Source organism: Physella acuta, unplaced genomic scaffold (assembly GCF_028476545.2).
Source record: "Physella acuta isolate Inbredline_101_S28 unplaced genomic scaffold, ASM2847654v3 ptg000748l, whole genome shotgun sequence".
Lineage (NCBI taxonomy): Eukaryota > Metazoa > Mollusca > Gastropoda > Physidae > Physella > Physella acuta.
In genome coordinates, this window is record NW_026732266.1 from 163,390 (window position 1) to 181,220 (window position 17,831).

At 33.0% G+C, this 17,831-nt stretch overlaps 1 protein-coding gene across 2 annotated transcripts; it reads right to left on the bottom strand.

The window, feature by feature from the left end:
- Positions 1-384: 384 nt before the first annotated feature.
- On the bottom strand, positions 385-17,595 carry LOC131950266 (uncharacterized). 2 transcript variants are annotated; one of them, XM_059312346.1, is made up of 17 exons: positions 17,504-17,595; positions 8,902-9,081; positions 8,020-8,162; positions 7,875-7,911; positions 6,412-7,637; positions 5,885-6,091; positions 5,508-5,612; positions 4,821-5,393; positions 4,228-4,332; positions 3,820-3,998; positions 3,195-3,280; positions 2,798-2,993; positions 2,169-2,292; positions 1,876-1,996; positions 1,462-1,601; positions 1,079-1,288; positions 385-773 (listed from the first exon to the last, which is right to left on the bottom strand). In XM_059312346.1, the coding sequence occupies exons 3-17, from the start codon at positions 8,062-8,064 to the stop codon at positions 408-410; spliced, it is 3,720 nt and encodes a 1,239-aa protein (XP_059168329.1). In that variant the 5' UTR covers positions 8,065-8,162; positions 8,902-9,081; positions 17,504-17,595; the 3' UTR covers positions 385-407. The 2 variants fall into 2 exon arrangements, with proteins under 2 accessions (XP_059168329.1, XP_059168330.1); XM_059312347.1 differs by lacking the exon at positions 8,902-9,081.
- Between the last annotated feature and the right edge of the window lie 236 nt (positions 17,596-17,831).

Below are 17,831 nucleotides of genomic sequence, written 5' to 3' on the forward strand. Positions count from 1 at the left end.
AATTTCATTTTTTAAAACAATTACAGGTGAACACTAAAAGTAACAATATTTAGCCCTTATTTTGTGAACACAGTCTCATTATTTGTACCACTAAAAATAGTTACATAATTTCAAAGAATTTCATGCATTGATAGACACATTAAAGAAACATTTTTAAAAATGTCACTTAAAAAACAAATAAATATATGAAAGAGCAAAATTTGTGTTGTAATTTCATTTAAAATCTCAGTGCCCACTCAATAAAACAGCAGACTAACATCATAACATTTCATTATATTTTATAGTATACAAAATAGTTTTGTTCTGATACTCAATACTGATACAATTAACACTCGTGTAAGTAAAATGTCTATCATTAAAATGAAACCATGACACCTCCCCACCTTCCACGTTTTAAAAAAACAAGTTTAAAATCTAGGAAATGGAAATCTAGGCATTCTTGGTGGTCCATAATGAAGATGGGAACTCATCAGAGGCATAGGACGATTAAATGCTTGCATGTGATGAGGAGCTCTAAAAGCTGGTCTGGATTGTGGACGAAAAGGGCGATATGTTGAGCCTGGCCTTATTTTAGGTGCTGTTCCTGTTTTAGTGGCTGGAGCAGTTTTAGCAGCTGGTCTTACTGTGCTTTTGATTGGGGCTGGTGTAGGCTCTGTAGGCTGAGCATCAGGGTCATCATTTGTTCGAGCGTCCACCAGTTTCTGGTGTTGTTGCAGGCATTCAGCTCGAAATTTTTCTTTTTCCACCTCTGATAATTTATTTTTGCACGTCACCTAATGAAAAAAATTTGCAATGTTAAAACTGGAACAACAAAAGAAATAAACAGAATAGTTAACCCAAAGATTCAAAGTCCAAGTAAAATCCAGGCTTCTGCTTAGGACTAAAGAATATGCCTAATGTTATGCTTGTCCAGTGCAATAACACTACTTTATCTGCTATAGTCATCACAGCTGTTACTTTCACAATACACATCTTAAAAATTCACAAAACATACTGACTTACATAACTATGTGAGACTTCTTTTTTTTTTCTAGAAAATTTAAAATTATCAAAAGTTGGTTAGATAAAATGAACTTGCCAATTTGTATCTTCCAGACTGACCACCATGCAACTGCAACATTTTGCACATATCTTGAGCAGTGACTGTACGTCTCAGTAATGAACTGTCTGTGTGAGTTTTCAGCTTGGTAATTACACGCAAGCCCATCTTGGAAGCACATGCATTTACAACATCTCTCTGTATTTTAGTCATGTCCGTCACATTAACCATGAGATCTTCAAGGGTTATCTGAAAATAAAGAGTATTCTTTACCTTTTACAACTAAAAGATTTGTTTGAAACTTTAATAATTATCTTTTTTTTATTTAAGAAGGAAATAATATCTAATAAGCTGGCTGGCTCATTGAAATTAAAATGTGTTCATTAGATTTATTTGCAAGTTATGTTTAATTCACAACTTACCTTTTGATAATAATCATCAATGATATCATACATTACTGCAGCCATCCAAGGCACAAGGGCTTTCATTTCTTCAGTGTCAGTTTTGTTTTCCAAGTCAGGTTTTGTTGCATCTGCAACATCTTGTTTAGCATTTTCTCCATCTATCAACATTACAGATAAGAATATTTTGTGAATAACTTTTTAAAAATAACTGAGAAACTATAGTTATCTTTCTTGCACACTGGATGAAAAAAGAGTTCTATATTTGATTTTAATAGTAATGTTTTATCTGAACTAATAATTAAACAATTGATCTGCAATAAGATAAATAATTTAAAATTGTTATATTCTCCAACTACCCTTGTCTTGGAGGATTCCATGTAAATATATTATAGTAACGGTTTAGAAGATGTTTAGAATATGTTTTATGTATACCTTTGTGTTCTGTTTTTTTGAAGAAAACTTTAGCAGGTGGTTCTCCAAGTGCCTTTTTTTTAGCTGCTTCTAAGACCAGCTCTTGATTGGTGATCTTCTTCCCAATATACTCAGTAGCAACCTGAAGTACAAGTGACTTAATGAATGCTTATTCTTGTTAACATTTAGTAAAAAAACACGATGAACCATGTATAATCAATTCAATTATTAACAAATTTGTACATTATTTTATTTTTTGAAAGATGTTTAGTACCATAGAGATCAGTTGTTCATGATCACAAAACTTTACTTACAAATATGTAATCATTATTTTTCTTTAATTCATTCATTACAGCTTCAGAACAAACACGCTTAGCACCATTTTTTGTTCCATGTGTCCTACTTGCTAAAAGTCTGCCTTGCAAAGAGATTGAACATCTGAAAAAAAGCCAATTCAATAAATTAGAATCATATATTTTCATAAAGGATCATTTAATGCTTAAAGGGTCATCCATAATTTCTTTTTAAAACTCTTTTTATCTTCCCTACTCCCCATTTTCTGAACCCCCTCCCCACTTTCTGAACCCCCTCCCCACATCATGAAAGATGAATAAAAATGTGATTTCATTCAAGTATGATCCCTGAGCTAATTAATAATTTCTAAAGACTTATTTAAACACCTTAATAGCTTTTTCACCATGTAGTTGAACACAAGAAAACACTCATATTATTGCATACATTGGAATAATTAAAAGTTTGTAGTTTGACAGTTTAGTGCTAATAATTTAAAATCTTAAGACAATAAAAAAAAGCTTTTAAAACTCAAAATGGCTGATGTCATTAACCCACCGTGATCCTAACTCAATACTTTAAAAAAAAACATTGCAGCTACCACTAACTTTTCAACTCAACCTGAAAACTGAGCGTAAAAATTTCTACTTACGTAAATTTTAAATCAGGGTTTCTGACAATTTCACATTCTAAAAGCATCAGATTTCTTGTGGCACTAAGCTCTAATGCCTTGAAAATATTTTGGATATCTTTATCTGATTCATGTTCAGTGAGTACCATTTTTTCTATTGGAATAGTTACATCAGGCATGGACTGCATCATCTGTTTCATGTTGGTCAGATTGCTGGCTGTAATAATTGAAACACTTTTATAAAGGCACCATAGTTTTAAGGATCATTATTTTAACCATACCTATGAAATGGCAAATATTTTTAAAAACTTGTTTCCTATAAAGACTACATAAATAATATGTTCCACAATTTTTTTTTTAAGTTATGATCTTTCTCACTTAACGCTTAAATGAACTCTTCTGGCTAATTTTCACTCACTCAATAGTGAATTGTTATCTTCTCCTTGCCACTTAGTAACTACATTACAGACATCAGGATCTGAGCACATAAATGGTTGCCAAATTCTGAGAGGAAACAAAAGATGGTTAACAGAGGGTCAAGCAAACAGAATATCCTGATTTAACATTAAGCAGTTTTTTTTTAACAAAACATTACACTAGTTTTATGTTTATTAGAATTTTAACGGTGAGGCTAATTTTAACAAATGTAGTCAAGCCTCTTAGGTTGGTAGTTCTAATGAGATGAATCTTATATTTTGCAGCTCAGTGCACTTTATAAGTATCTGCTCAGTAGCTTTAAATTTATTTACTATATCTTTTTGTAGTAAATACCTTCAGTAACACTCTGCTTACTTTGCACTTACATAATGCAATTAAAATTAGTGTCAGTAAATACAAGTTTTATTTTTCCATAGTCCAAGGCTCAATTCTAATATTAGCTATATAACATTTAATAACATTATTCATTCAATAACATTATATATAATAATAAACAAAACAGATGACTACGAAAAGTAATAAATTCAGCAGAAGGAATTTACCATTTAAGTATATTGTTTAAAAAGAATAACTTTTTTTTTTAAAATTAACCATGCAAAAATTACCTAGAACAAGAAACAATGGCTTCCAGTGGTTGGGAATAAAGAGCTGTGGCCAAATTGTTATAAGCATCTTGCATGGCAACATTTCTTTTGAAATCAGCTATTCCATCAGCCATGAAAACATCATCGAAGTAAACTTCACAATAAACTGGCATTTTGCTCTCAAACCCAAGAATGGGAACCTGAAATATGTGAGGTTTAACATTTCTCAAACTCTTGCTAAGATATTCTTATCACCATACTCCTTAATACTTAGGTTTTTTTATTACAAAATCATGCATTGTTCAGATTAATTTAAACAGCACAAATTTCAACTTTGTTTTTAAAAGGAATATATATTAATAATATATAATAGGGTGTGTTTCTATACAAAATTAATTAATAGAATATGTTAATATAAATGATACTTACATCTTGAAACCTGTAAATATTCTTAATATTTATTGCGGTCTTATGGGCTATTTGGTCAACTTTAGGAACTATATGCAGCTTAGTAATCCCTTCTTCTTTTAGTAACTGTCACATTTAAAATGAAATGAGTTCAGAATTAAAGCAAGCAACTCCTTAAGACATTACTTCCCAGCTTCTTATAATGAAACTAGTTAATCTTATATTCAGCTAATTTCTTTGCTGGTACTGCAACAGTATGTTCTTTTTTATTTTTATTTTTTTGCATTTTTCCATTAAACTGCCTTTATTTTGTTTTTTAATTTTTTTTCTCATATAAGTAAACTGAAAGAGGCCTTTTAAACAGTATTTTATTTTTGTGCCTAAACAGTTTCTATGCAAAAATAATTTACCAAAAAAGTATTTGTTCTAATACTAATCTGATTAATTCATAATTTAAGTAAAAAAACTAACATTTTTTTTCTATTAACAAAATATAATAAAGTAAATTTTATTTATTAATTTTTTCATCAGAAGTGTATTTTTGGCAAAGAAAAGTTGTTTATTTTTTATCATATAAAATAAATACAATAAAACAACTATACATCCATTCTTACCTTTTTCAACTTGGCTAGTTTGTCTATTAATGGATCTGCAGGATTCATAAGAATTCCAACTGTTTTCGTTGGTGCCAATGAAAATCTTGGTCGTTTAGCATCAACGTCACTTAATGGTGTGTTAGAAGCACGTTTCTTTCCTGCAATGGACCCACCACGACTGCCTGCTTGAATTCCACCACGACCTGCTACTTTATTAACAGCACCGCTGGTACCCAGACTTCCACCACGACCTACTCCTTGACTTCCACCACGACCCCCTCTTTGACTGCTACCACGTCCAGTACCTAGGCCTCCTCCACGTCCCATACCTAGACCACCTCCACGTCCCATAGCTTGACCTGTACCACGACCTAATCCTGGACCCCCACGACCCATAGCTTGACCTGCACCACGACCTATTCCAAGACCCCCACGACTTACTCCTACTCCCCCACGACCCATTGCTTGAGTTCCACCACGACTGATGCCTTGATTTCCTGTGTGTCCTCTTCCACGGTTTGCTCCTTGTCCAGAATTGATGGGAGTTACTGATGCTTTAGGGACTACCACTTCTATCAAAGCGATGCTTTTCTAAGAAATTGAATATTTTTATGGCAATGCATTTTAAAAATGGTAGGGGCAAAGAGTAAATGATAACAAATTTAAATATTTATAGAAAATAGAAGAAACTGTAAGAATACTTACTTTTAAAAGTTCAGAAAACTCTTCAGGATTTTCTTTGTACAAAGTTTGAACATCTTGTGAAAGTTTGGCCTCCCCATAGTCCTTTTGAGTCACAATGTCTTGAACCTGAATTGTTAAAAATTAATATAGTAAAAAAAACTCAATAGTTTTAATTTTTTTTTTTTGTTATCAAAAACATTTTTGCTTACAAATGGAAATTATTTTTAAACTTGCCCCTTTTAAAATTAAAATATCAAAAACATTACTTGTAAAAGAAAACAAAACTATGACAAAAAAACAAATGCTAAGAAACTATATTTATCCACCTTAGGGACACTAATAAAATATTCCATACATAGTAAGTTAAAGTTATACAATAGAACAACTACAGAACTTACATTACAGTTTAGCAACAAGTTATAAGCCTTCTCATAACAATCCATTTTTGCGCTCTTTTTGCTGAGACCCACCCCTCTGGCAATAAACAGAGATTCAGTTACATTGTTGTCAACAATTTTATTGATATGAAGAACGCCAGTAAAGATGCTGTAGGTGTTACATTTAGAAAGAAACTTGCAATCAAAGTGCAATTGGAGGATGTTAATCTGAAAAAAAAAAAAACAAATGGTTTACATTCAACTGTATCAATAACTTTTAAAAAAATGTTTACATCAAAAAGGGCATTCCAAATTCAACTGTGGATTGTTAATTTGTGGGGTTTTTTTAAAAAGATATTCCCGTTTAGAACTATATTTTAGAATATTAATAATAAACAACAGTTGCATGTTTTCATTGTCAAATATTGCTTTATATTTTACTTCCGTTGTTTCTTTTTTAGTAAGTATACCATTTTTTAAAGTACAAAAAGTTTTATAAATGTTAAATCAAGCACAGCAAACATTATTTTATATAGATATTATTTTACCTTTGAAGCTTTGAGTGAGCATTCCAAGTTGGAGATAGCGTTCCCACAATCTGTAAAACCTCTGGTAAATGTTTTCCATCTTGAAATTAATGCCTGTGTTGTAGAGCTAGCATTTAATGACTCTTGATTCATTGGAACTCTGTTGTTGGCGAAATGACCAAACCCAGTATTAGAGTGGGCGGTTTCAGCCTGCATTCCTCCTCTACCACGACCCCTATTTCCACTACCAAAACCAAATGGCTTTTTTGCCTCGTAGCCTATGTTATTAAAACCACCTCTGCCAACATTCCATGGTTTAGCATTATCTCCATCATTACCCCAGTTTTGCTCTCCTATAGTTGCTCTACCTGCTCCCATGCCTCTACCCCCACCTCTCATGCCAGCGACTCCTCTGCCTCTTCCAAAAGGTGCTTCCCCTTGAACATTGCCTCCAGCATAAGCACCATTATCTCCAGCTGGACCAGCGTACTCATAACCTTGTGTTTGTGTATAACCACCTCTCTGTGCTGTGGCCTCTGGTGTATAATCACTTTCTTGAGGCGCTCCTGACTGTGCATAGCCACCTCTTTGAGGGGGAGGTGGTTGTGCATAGCCCCCTATCTGTGAAGGAGGTGGCTGTGTATAGCCCCCTAACAGTGAAGGTGGTGGTTGAGTATAGCCACCTCTCTGTGAAGGTGGTGGTTGTATAAAGCCACCTCTTTGAGGAGGTGGTGGCTGTGTATAACCTCCTCTTTGCGGAGGTGGTGGTTGTATATAACCTCCTCTTTGCGGAGGTGGTGGTTGTGTAAAGCCACCTCTTTGTGGAGGTGGTGGTTGTGCATATCCCCCAGCTTGTGATGAATCTGACTGTGCATAGCCACCTGTTTCTGGAGCAGCAGACTGCGCAAAGCCACCTCTTTGAGGAACTTCAGCTGGTGCATAACCACCTCTCTTTGGAGCCACAGATTGGGAATAACCGCCCCTTTCTGCTGGAGTATAACCACCCCTCTGTGGTGGTTTTGCTGAGCTAGTGATAGTTGTGTTACTAGTAGTGGCATTCCATTGATCATAACTACCTTCATAACCGTAATCATAGCCTTCACTGTAATCTTGATAGCCCCCTGAATAGTTGCCATATCCATAATTATAATCGTATGGCTGTGAGGGCTGTTCAGGAGTACTCTGACTAGCCACTGGAGCACTAGCTGAAGCATTCCATGGATAAGCACCAGGTGCTTGATTTACACCTGAAAATAAAAAACCACCTCTACTAAATGATCAGAATTAGATAGATCTGAGTAGCATCCTGCAATCTAGAGGAGAAAACGAACTCTCATTACAAGTGAACTTTTAATAACTGTCAAGACTTAAAAATTACCCTTGGATCAGTTTTCTTTAGATGTTAATTGCAAATATTTCTTAAGTTTAAATCTCTGCTTGATCTCTGCAACATATTTTATATTAGATATAAGGATTAAAATTACCAGTATACTGTTGCTCACCAGCTGAACCTCCATAAGTCTGTTGACAAAAATTTTAAAGTACATTAAAATGTTATTTCTATATATATAGTTAGTGCTAAAATAATCTGTCAAAACAATATAATGAATGTTAATCTATTGAGCTTACCTCAAAGTTATTGTAGGCAGGGTAAGTGTTCATGTCATAATTCATTGTTGCTGCTGTCAAGTTGGCAGCACTAATGCCTTCTGATTTGAAATACTATGGAAGTTGATACTATTTTCACTTTCTTGAGCAAGACGTGTCTTCAACTGGCAGATATAAAAACCCTGGTATAAATATTTTACCTTGTGCATGTAAAGAAAATTATCATCATAAAAAAAGAAACCTGAATAAAAATGACGAAAGATTATTTTTTAAAATTAATATTATAAACTTTATAATAAAGTGTTTACACATAACACCTTTTTATACTTTCAGACTGGAATGAAGTGAATGGAGTGTCAGTGACACAACAAAATTACATTTACTTTCATAGATTTGAGTTTAATTCTTTCTCAAATGATGATGGGTTTTTGCATAAGTTGGAGTATAACAATACCCCAAAAATATTGCAACAAATATGTTGCAATTACTGAAAATAGGCACAACATTTTATTCATGGAACTCCGTTGTTTTCTAATTTATATTGTAATGTTTCAGCACCAAAAACAAAATGACTAGCATTATTACTTTGTCAATAATTCATAAAACAAGCAGGGACAACAGTAGTGTCCCTTTTTGTGATGTTTATCCCAACTTCGTTCAAATTCACTTCACAGTGAATTTAAAAAAACTGAAACAGCAGCATGAAAAGGAAATAATTTCCCTCAATAAAAAAAGGTAGATGTCTCTAACACTATCATCCATCCCATCAAAGATGGGTCAGAAAATAAAACAAACTTTGTTGTGGGAAAAAAAAATCATTTGTATTAACCTAGCTTTTCATGCTGCTCCTATAAATATCATACTTTCTTTCTTTTTAACAAACAATTTAATTTACAACTTTACCTTTTGAAATGAAATTCTGAGATGAGACTGCACTACCAAAATCCAAAGACAGATTTAGGCAGCACAGATGAGTTGATTCCAAGACATAAATCAGAGATCAGTGATCTCTGATGTAGGAAAATGTCTTGTTAAAGATTTTAACAGACAAACTTTATTAAACTGGATTCAAACGCCTTAATGCTGTAGGGAGAAAACGAATCACAGGGTTATATAAAGTTCAAGTTTGAAAATCCTCATACCAGTTAAAATGTCATGTGAAATTTCCCGAGAATCCAATGCAAATAAAATGTATGTGGTTTTAATGCAATGTGTTTGTTTAATAAGTTTGTTTCAAAAATATACTTTTACATGTTTGAAATGTCCATTTTAAACTGCAAACTAATAGTAACCCATGTTTTTTTTTTTAATAATGTTCTATAAATTAAAAAGTAGCATAATATATTATATGCTACAGTAGCCAAAACGTAATTTTATTATTTTTTTTTTAGTAGCTTTTAAATATTGGGGTATTTCAGATGTATGATATATTGAAATACATATGTTTGTTTCAGGTGTGCCTTTTATCCTTAACATGACATTGACAAATACTCAATGTTCACCTTGAAATTTTTCTTTTAGAAGATCAGAGAATGAAAATTAAACAAATTAGGTAATATATATATTGTTATTTGATACAGTTGACAAAATTCAATTACTTCAATATTTTACAAACATTTACATCATGGGTTTTATCTTTATGTTAGTTGACATACAATGTTAAGTCTAATTCATCAAGAGACCTATCTGACTTTTCATGGATGAGCTTGATATATTAATATATTTTACACCACATGAAAGGTAGATTTATCATAAGTGCAAACATAGTCAATTAAACGTAGCAACTAACAGTATAGTTATAACAGATCACATTAACCAAAAATGCAACCATCAAATACAAAAATACAGAAACTACACCTTGATCTTTAAGAAAAAACAAATATTGCAAACAAATAACATAAAAAACAATATAACCAATAATAGGTCAGGTAGAGTAAAAAACAAATACAAAAATAAATAATCCTGAACACCAAAACAAAGCTTCAATAAACTAGGAAAAAAAATATGCCCAAAAACAATAATATTCAGAGTTTAGTGTTGGGTATTTTAAAACCTATATCATTTGCTGCAGTTCATCCCATATTTTTGAGGAGCAGCTTATAAAGTTAATGAGTTTTCTTTTATTTATATAATTGGTTGGTACAAAGCAACATTGAATTCTCTTTGAAGCAACAGTGCTTCAGGAGTACACACATTTTAAATAGTATGTATATGTAGGTCTTACATTATCTTCTGTTCCAATACACCCAGCATATTAAATACAAAATTCAAGTTTACACCAACTAAGCACCTATTGTTGTTATAATATTAATATTAATGCAGATTTGTCAAAATTAAAAATGGTGAAGTGAAATATTTTTGAAATTACCATACACAAAAACATAAAATGTCTTGGTCTTTTTCAGTGGATTATTATCAAGGCAATGATTTTTTAAAAGTAAGCCCCCAATGGACAGTCTACACTAAAACTCACATGGCCAATGAAGGTAAAAACTCTATGTATAAACCAGAATGCTAACAAATTAGTGCTTAGATTATAATACTAAAATTCACAATTTTATTTAATTTTCATCAAATGTACCTTTATAAAAATATTTAAGTGATAACTTCGGAAATATGTCAATGCTCTAAAATAAACACTTGTCTCCAAAGCCAGTGATATGGTTATGTATTGTGTTGATATATATCTGTATCTATCTATATATATAATAATATATATACATACATACACAAACATTTATAGATAGATATAGATATATACACGCATAAAGAATATAAATTATATATATAACATGTTATGTTATGTAAATATGGCTACATGACATAACTTGCAAGACAGCCAGCTTATAAACTTAAACCTAAATGGATTTTTAATATGGGTACTGCCAATAGATAAAATATTACAAATTTCAAACCAACTACTTATACTAAGGGGAGCCGGACATTTGCCTGAATGCCGTTTGCCAGATTTCCCAAACTGACACTTGCCCTAAAGCGACAAATGCCAGAGTGGACACTTGTCCGAATGCCATTTGCCCAAAAAATGTTAACATTATATATAACCAAATAATCATTCGTATTCAATTTAAATTTGAAATATTGATAAACAAAACATATCCAAGCAAAAAGGAAAAAAATATATATTATTCATTAGTTGTTAATGAATTTGCTCAGTTCAAATACATGAGTGAAATGACATCAAGGTAAAGATATAATTTTACTAAGATTATTATTTTGCAGATCTATTTTGCTATTGGAGAACAAAAGATTTATCTAACCAACTCGTAATAGGACAGAGTGGCCAGATTGCTAAATCAATATACATATATGTATATATGTATATATTTAATTTAGCTTTTTTGTGAACCGGCCATTTATTGTTTCACAAGAAACCTTTCATGTAATGCTTATATTTAAATAAAAATAAAAAAGATTCACACTTTCAGGCACAGAACTGAGGATCACACATTTCTTTATAATCTTGAATTAAAATGATAATGTGATTCAACAATAATAGTAGTGTCTTTATTTATCACTAATTAACTACATATACATGAAAAGCGGACAGAACAGCAGACCACTAGAGACAGACTGTTGATAGCAGCTAAACAACAGATTTAAATTTGACTAAAAATATAGATCTAGATATAAAAGAATACTTTTTAATGTATCTAAATTCTAGACTAAATCTAGATTTCTAGATTCAGTATCAGTAAGATGAGAGACACCAATTGCTAATTGGCCAAGCTGTAAAAATATGCAGAGGGAGCAAAAACTGCTCCCTCCGCATCTTGTTGCTTTGGGTTAAATATAAACTCATAACAATAATATAAACAATCTCTTTTACAGAGGTGAGGCCATATACCAAGTCTGCATAGTGTTCTGCCTTAATAAAAATTAACTCCCATTATTATTTGAAATAATGAAATAACTAATTAATTAGTTGCGTAATAAGATTATACATTTCATATATTATTCTACTGCAATAAAAAACTTTGTATTGTGTTTGATTATGTTCACCTTCTAATAAATAAATGTCGGTATATTTAAAAATGCGAGCATGGAGTGCATAATTATTGAAACCAAGGAAAAAATATTCACCAAAGTAAGTGACCTAGGCAGACATTGACGCATATAGGGATACATGAAATTACAGATCAAGGATGATACCAACTTAAAAGAGTGATGATTGTTAGGCCTATCGTATGATGTGATTCTTGTTAAGCCAAGAATACAGTGAACTACTGAAATGATTTAATGCACCAAGTAGCCAATGGTGACACTTTAAAGATTGAGTGTACCTGACTCACCATATATCAGAATTTCCTAACAGTAAAAATTATGAATAGATCAAATTACTAATACTTAAAGATTTGCCATAATTTAATATGTACAACAGAACTAAATGTGTTTTTGAATATTTTTAACTGAAGTTCCTTTTGAAATGAGAAACTAATTCAAATACCCTCTTTAGTAGGCCTAGGCCTATGTCAACATCTATTTTTGAGATTTCGAAATATGTTGTCGACCCTTGAGTTAAACTAGATCGATAGGGCGTAATAAAGTTAAAGTGGTTTAATGCAACAAAAAATTAAAAATGCAGTTACGTATGATGTCATCGTGTTAATGGGCATTGGTAAATTGGAAGACGTGAAACAGCGATGCGGTAAATTGTGATATGGGTGCAAAAAACGTCGGTCACATGACATTTGCACGCTTGAAGCCACTTCTGTTGCAACCATATGTTGTATTGTTGCAAAGAAATTTTGCAATATTACCGCCGCCAACGATTTATTTTTTCATCATATAGATCTAAATGTCAATAAAGATGATTTTTAAAATGTTTATAATTTAAATTACTTAGGCTAATAAAAAATAAATTATACTTATTAAATTATTTATTTATACTTCTACATTTTCAACAATTCTCTGCACCTTCTCCCACTGACAAGATTATAAAAACCCACAATGACCCCAAGCGCATTTTGTCATATTGTTATTGCTTTGGCTACGACCTATGTTTAAGTTTTTATATGCACTAACTGTGACCCCCTCAAACGATGGTAGTTTTCTTGCGTACACAAGAAAACATGAGCAGGCAAGTAGCGGGTGACAATGTTTATAATTTTAAATATAGATCAAATATAATTGATATATGATGCTAGATAAAGATTTTTTAAAAACGTCTAAAATAATATTCTCTATGAACTCACAGTGACCCAATGACTAAGATGGGATTTTTCTCCCACTGAACTGACAAGGAGACGTGAGCTGGTGATCATAGGAGCAACAATATTAAGATTTTTTTAAAAAGCTAGCTGCTAGGCTAAGTAAAAAAAAAAAAATCTAGATTACGAAAATAGTAAAAATGATTACAAAAATAGTACAAGTGACTAGAAACAGGGTTTGTACCCTATTTTGAAAATGAAACCAGACCTTTGTAACGACACCATTATTTGTGCTTATAGCTGAGAAACTTTTGACAGCTGTTAAAAAACTACTGGTATCCCCCCCTCCCCAAGAGACGGTGGAGGGGTCACTGTGAGGTCACAGTAGCCAAGTTTAATCTGTAACTTTTACCCCCCCCCCCCCTTTCCCCAGCCAAACAGCACTAACTACCTACTTGGGGTCATGGTTAGTTCATACAAGTTTAGATATCAGTGATATCTATCATTTTTCACGCAACAACAACAAAAAAGAAACTAGATAGGTCTAACACTTATTTCCCCCCCCCCCCCCCCCCTCACCCAATGAGGTAGTAACTGAGAAATCAGGTTTTCTGCGATCCAGCAAAAAAACGTCATACCACAGTGTAGACCCGTCCAGACTTTTTAAAGTCTGAAATTCACTTTTCTAAATTCAAGATTTTTTCCAGACTGCGTACGAACCCTGTTAAACAATGTTTAGTAGCGGACGGATATATTTATCTGAAATACTTAAAAATAACTAGTTAGGCACTATACAAAATGATTAGTAAAGCAGTATTTAAATCTATCCAAATTTTAAATTAAACGTTCTGTATTAAAAAATAAAAGATGACGCCAAATAAAGTATGGTTTACAGTACTTCCGGAACTGTGTGACAGACTTTGCCATTGTTTTACTGTTTTTTACTGCTTTAAAAAATACCATTCCGGAATAACCGATGCTAAACTAAGGTTTTACCCTAGATTCTAGATCTAGATCTTATTTCAAATATGTGTCTAACTAAGACAGTTAGACACATGTTATAATACAGAGTTATAATACGAGTAGATCTAGATCTAGATCTCAGGGCATCGGGCAGGGCTTAGGCCGCATACTCATGGCCTAGACTAGATTCTAGAAGATCTTAAGTAGGTACTAGGATTGGCCTCCCGATTCTCGCTGAGCGGCGTATTTTTTCTCCCGTTACCGACAGGTTTGCGTGTGCGGCTACGCGAATTCGACGGTTTAGTAAATTTTTTTCCTCTCCGTTATTGAACGGTCAAATTTAATGTGAAAATTGTTTTTCTACTTAAAAATGGACTTTGCCTGGCTTTTTATATTTTGTTTTTATTTTCATGGATTATTCAAAATGGAGCTTTTCATTGAAAATAAGGTAAGTTTGATTTATTATTTAAAATTAACTATTGGACGCATGTCTTTTTTTTTTGATTGCTAGAGTCCCTACACCATTTTCCTCTATCATACTGAAATTTGAAAGAGTTTGGATGCAGCTCATAGAAGTTATATGCTGCACAGTGGGGTGTATGGTTAAGCGCTGTCTAGTGCTTACTTAGAAAGCGAAAGTAAAAAACCGGAAGGTGTCGGGTCTCTTTATTTCTTAATACTTTACGCTTACACGAGAGGGAGATGATTGTGTTATGTGTAGGGTCTACTGTATTGTGGATGGGGAGAGAGTGGGGGGGGGGGAAGCTTGACTAATTGCATGACGTCATATGGTGTTAAGCGTAAGCATGTGTAAAGACGGCCATTAACTAGGAAATTATGTATTAGATTGTGGGCAAGATAGGCGTATCAACTTTGTTGTTTTTTTTTTTTATATTTGGAACAGTGTAGGCCTAATTTGTTAACTTATTTAATATTATTGTAGATTTTTATATATATAACAAATCTATAGGCCCTAGCGTGTTTTATTTTTTTAACTGTGTTCACTGGGAAACGGTCAATGACCGTCCTATTTGACGTCACAGAATTACGGGTGAAAGTGAGGTCAAGTTTTGGCTTTTTCTGATGTGCTACGTGCGTGAGGGTTGAGTAAATGTAACTTAGTAAACATCGGTGGGCGATACAACTTGGTGACGTCATTTATGGTTAATTTTTTTCGCCCGCTGATAGATACAAATACTTTACTACATTTTTAAGTTTCTCACCACATGTGTTTGAATGTAAACTTTGTAGCGCCGTGCATTTTTGGTGTTATCACTGTAGCATGGGCGGCAAAGCTGTTTTATCGTGAGCATTGATGACGCGAGCGCTTAGCCACGTGCCTTATTGATGAGCGGTTTTGTCGGGGATTTCAGTGTCGGTTTTGTCGGGGATATCAATGTCGGTTTTGTCGGGGATTTGAATGTCGGTTTTGTCGGGGATTTGAATGTTTTGACGCCGACGCGCGTTGTTTTGACGCCGGCGATAGTGGCTATCATTGTTTTAACGCCAGCGAGCGTTGTTTTGACGCCGGCGATAGTGGCGAACGTTGTTTTGACGCCGGCGATAGCGGCGAACGTTGTTTTGACGCCGGCGATAGCGGCGAACGTTGTTTTGACGGCGGCGATAGTGGCGAGCGTTGTTTAGACGCCGGCGATAGTGGCGAACGTTGTTTTGACGCCGGCGATAGCGGCGAACGTTGTTTTGACGTCGGCGATAGTGGCGAGCGTTGTTTAGACGCCGGCGATTGGGGTGAGCGTTGTTTTGATATTGACGGTAGTGGGGTGGGGGGGGGGGGAGAGAAAGGAAGGTCTTGTAATAACAATACACATTAAATATTTGGTGTATTCAGAAAACCTTTTTATTTTGATGGGAAGGCAAATAATGTACTTGTACTGTTTACTTTTCCAGATAGAACCTACACTTCTAAAACCAGCACATCTCTACAATATGATAAGCAGTTATATGGCCTAATGACAGTTATATGGTCTAATGATGGAACACTATGTAAAAGAGGAATTAAAACTATTAAAATAAATAATGTGTTCATCTTTTATTTAGGCAAACTAATTAATTTGTGATATGAACTATATCCTTTTAAAACCAACCAATGTTGAACTTCTCCTGAAATGTAATATATTAACGAATAGGCAGAAACACATATTTTTTAAATTAAACTATATATATAAGTATATCAACAAGTTTATTACATTTATTCGAATAAAACACCTTACATTTCTAAAAGATTAAATTAGCCTTCATTTTTTAAATTTAAATATGTGCGCTCAGTTTTTCAATGTCAGGTGTGTCGATGACTCAGCATTTTACATTTTTACCATCCTTTACCTATTTGTCAACTATTTAGATAGAACCATTAAACACACTTATCTTAGAGCTTCACTCTAGTTAGTTGTTAGCTTTAGATTCAAATAGATTGAGCCTAAACAAATGGTGTATGAACAAATTTCGTATTTAAAAATAGGGGGTTTACCCTGTTCCACCCCTTATTTTTTGTCAAACAGATAGATTTAAACACATATTTTGATTGTTTCTGTTTGAGAATAGAGTCATCTAGAGCCAGACAAATTTTGAGACTTAAGTGCTTAATAACTCAAATTTGCCATCATGTTGCATTTAACATCAACAAGACTTCGGATTTGCGAAATGGCATAATCTATCAGCTCTGTAGCAGTTAAAACAAAAATCTTTTCAGTTATGAATATTATTTTGATTGTAATAACTAACACATCCATAGCTCATCATTCTCAGCAAGTTTGAGCTTAATTTTTCAAAGTGTTAAAATTTTAACTGAGATTTTATGAATGCACTGTATATGAAAAAATAGGGGGGGTACCCTGTTCTACTTCTGTTTTTGTTTAACTCTGCCCATAAATTTCTAATTTTATTGTTTATTATCCTTGCATATATGATAGATAAAGATATTGCAAAGTTATAATCAATTTGACCATATGGTTTACAAGCTAGGACAATTTTAGTAAACGCTTAAAAAAACTCTAACACAGAAATTGGAAAAAATCCTATGTTAAAAAAATCACATTTTTTAATACGAAAAAAAATCATAACTATTTAACCGTTTGAGCTACATCAAAAAGGAAAACTGATCTGTTATTGTAATTTTTTGCTCCTTTTAACTGTAGTGGTTGTTTTCCTATTAAACCAATTTTCAAAATTTATCCTAGTACCTAATCTTAAGATTCAGAGATCTGGATCTTAGATCTGGACAGATCTAGAATCTAGAAAGGTAGGCTAGACTAGTTTACTTTAGACTAGATCTAGTTAGTAAATGGGTAGATCTAGATCTATGTAGATCTACGCGTTTAAAAATTTCACCCAGAAATGTTTAAATTGTAGTTTACCAGCAGCAGAAAAGTTGAAGCCATCTTTGCCGTTCAGTTAAAATAAATCGATAGGTCTAGCCCAAACAACCATAACCAAGCCAAGACCTAGATTTCCATCTTATTAAAAATTGTGTTCGTCTGCTGCTGAAAAAAGTTTTGAAACAAATAATTATTTTTTTCTTCTTAATGACTCCGGAAAATGAAAATAAACAAAAAAGAAAAAAAAGAAAACGTTTGCAATAAAAGCTTTATTAGATCTATATAGATTCTATAGGTCTACATATATAATATTATTCTATATCTCTGCACTAACAGAAGAAAAGAAAATATCTCCTTCTTTAAATAA

Bases quoted from the DNA above. Each gene is read 5' to 3' on its own strand.
- LOC131950266 (XM_059312347.1), bottom strand. From the start codon at position 8,064: ATGAATTATGACATGAACACTTACCCTGCCTACAATAACTTTGAG. The intron at 2,293-2,797 runs GTAAGTAGAAAT...GCTTTTTTTCAG, and splicing joins AACCCTGATTTAAAATTTAC to ATGTTCAATCTCTTTGCAAG. The intron at 1,602-1,875 runs GTATACATAAAA...TAATGTTGATAG, and splicing joins CAAAAAAACAGAACACAAAG to ATGGAGAAAATGCTAAACAA.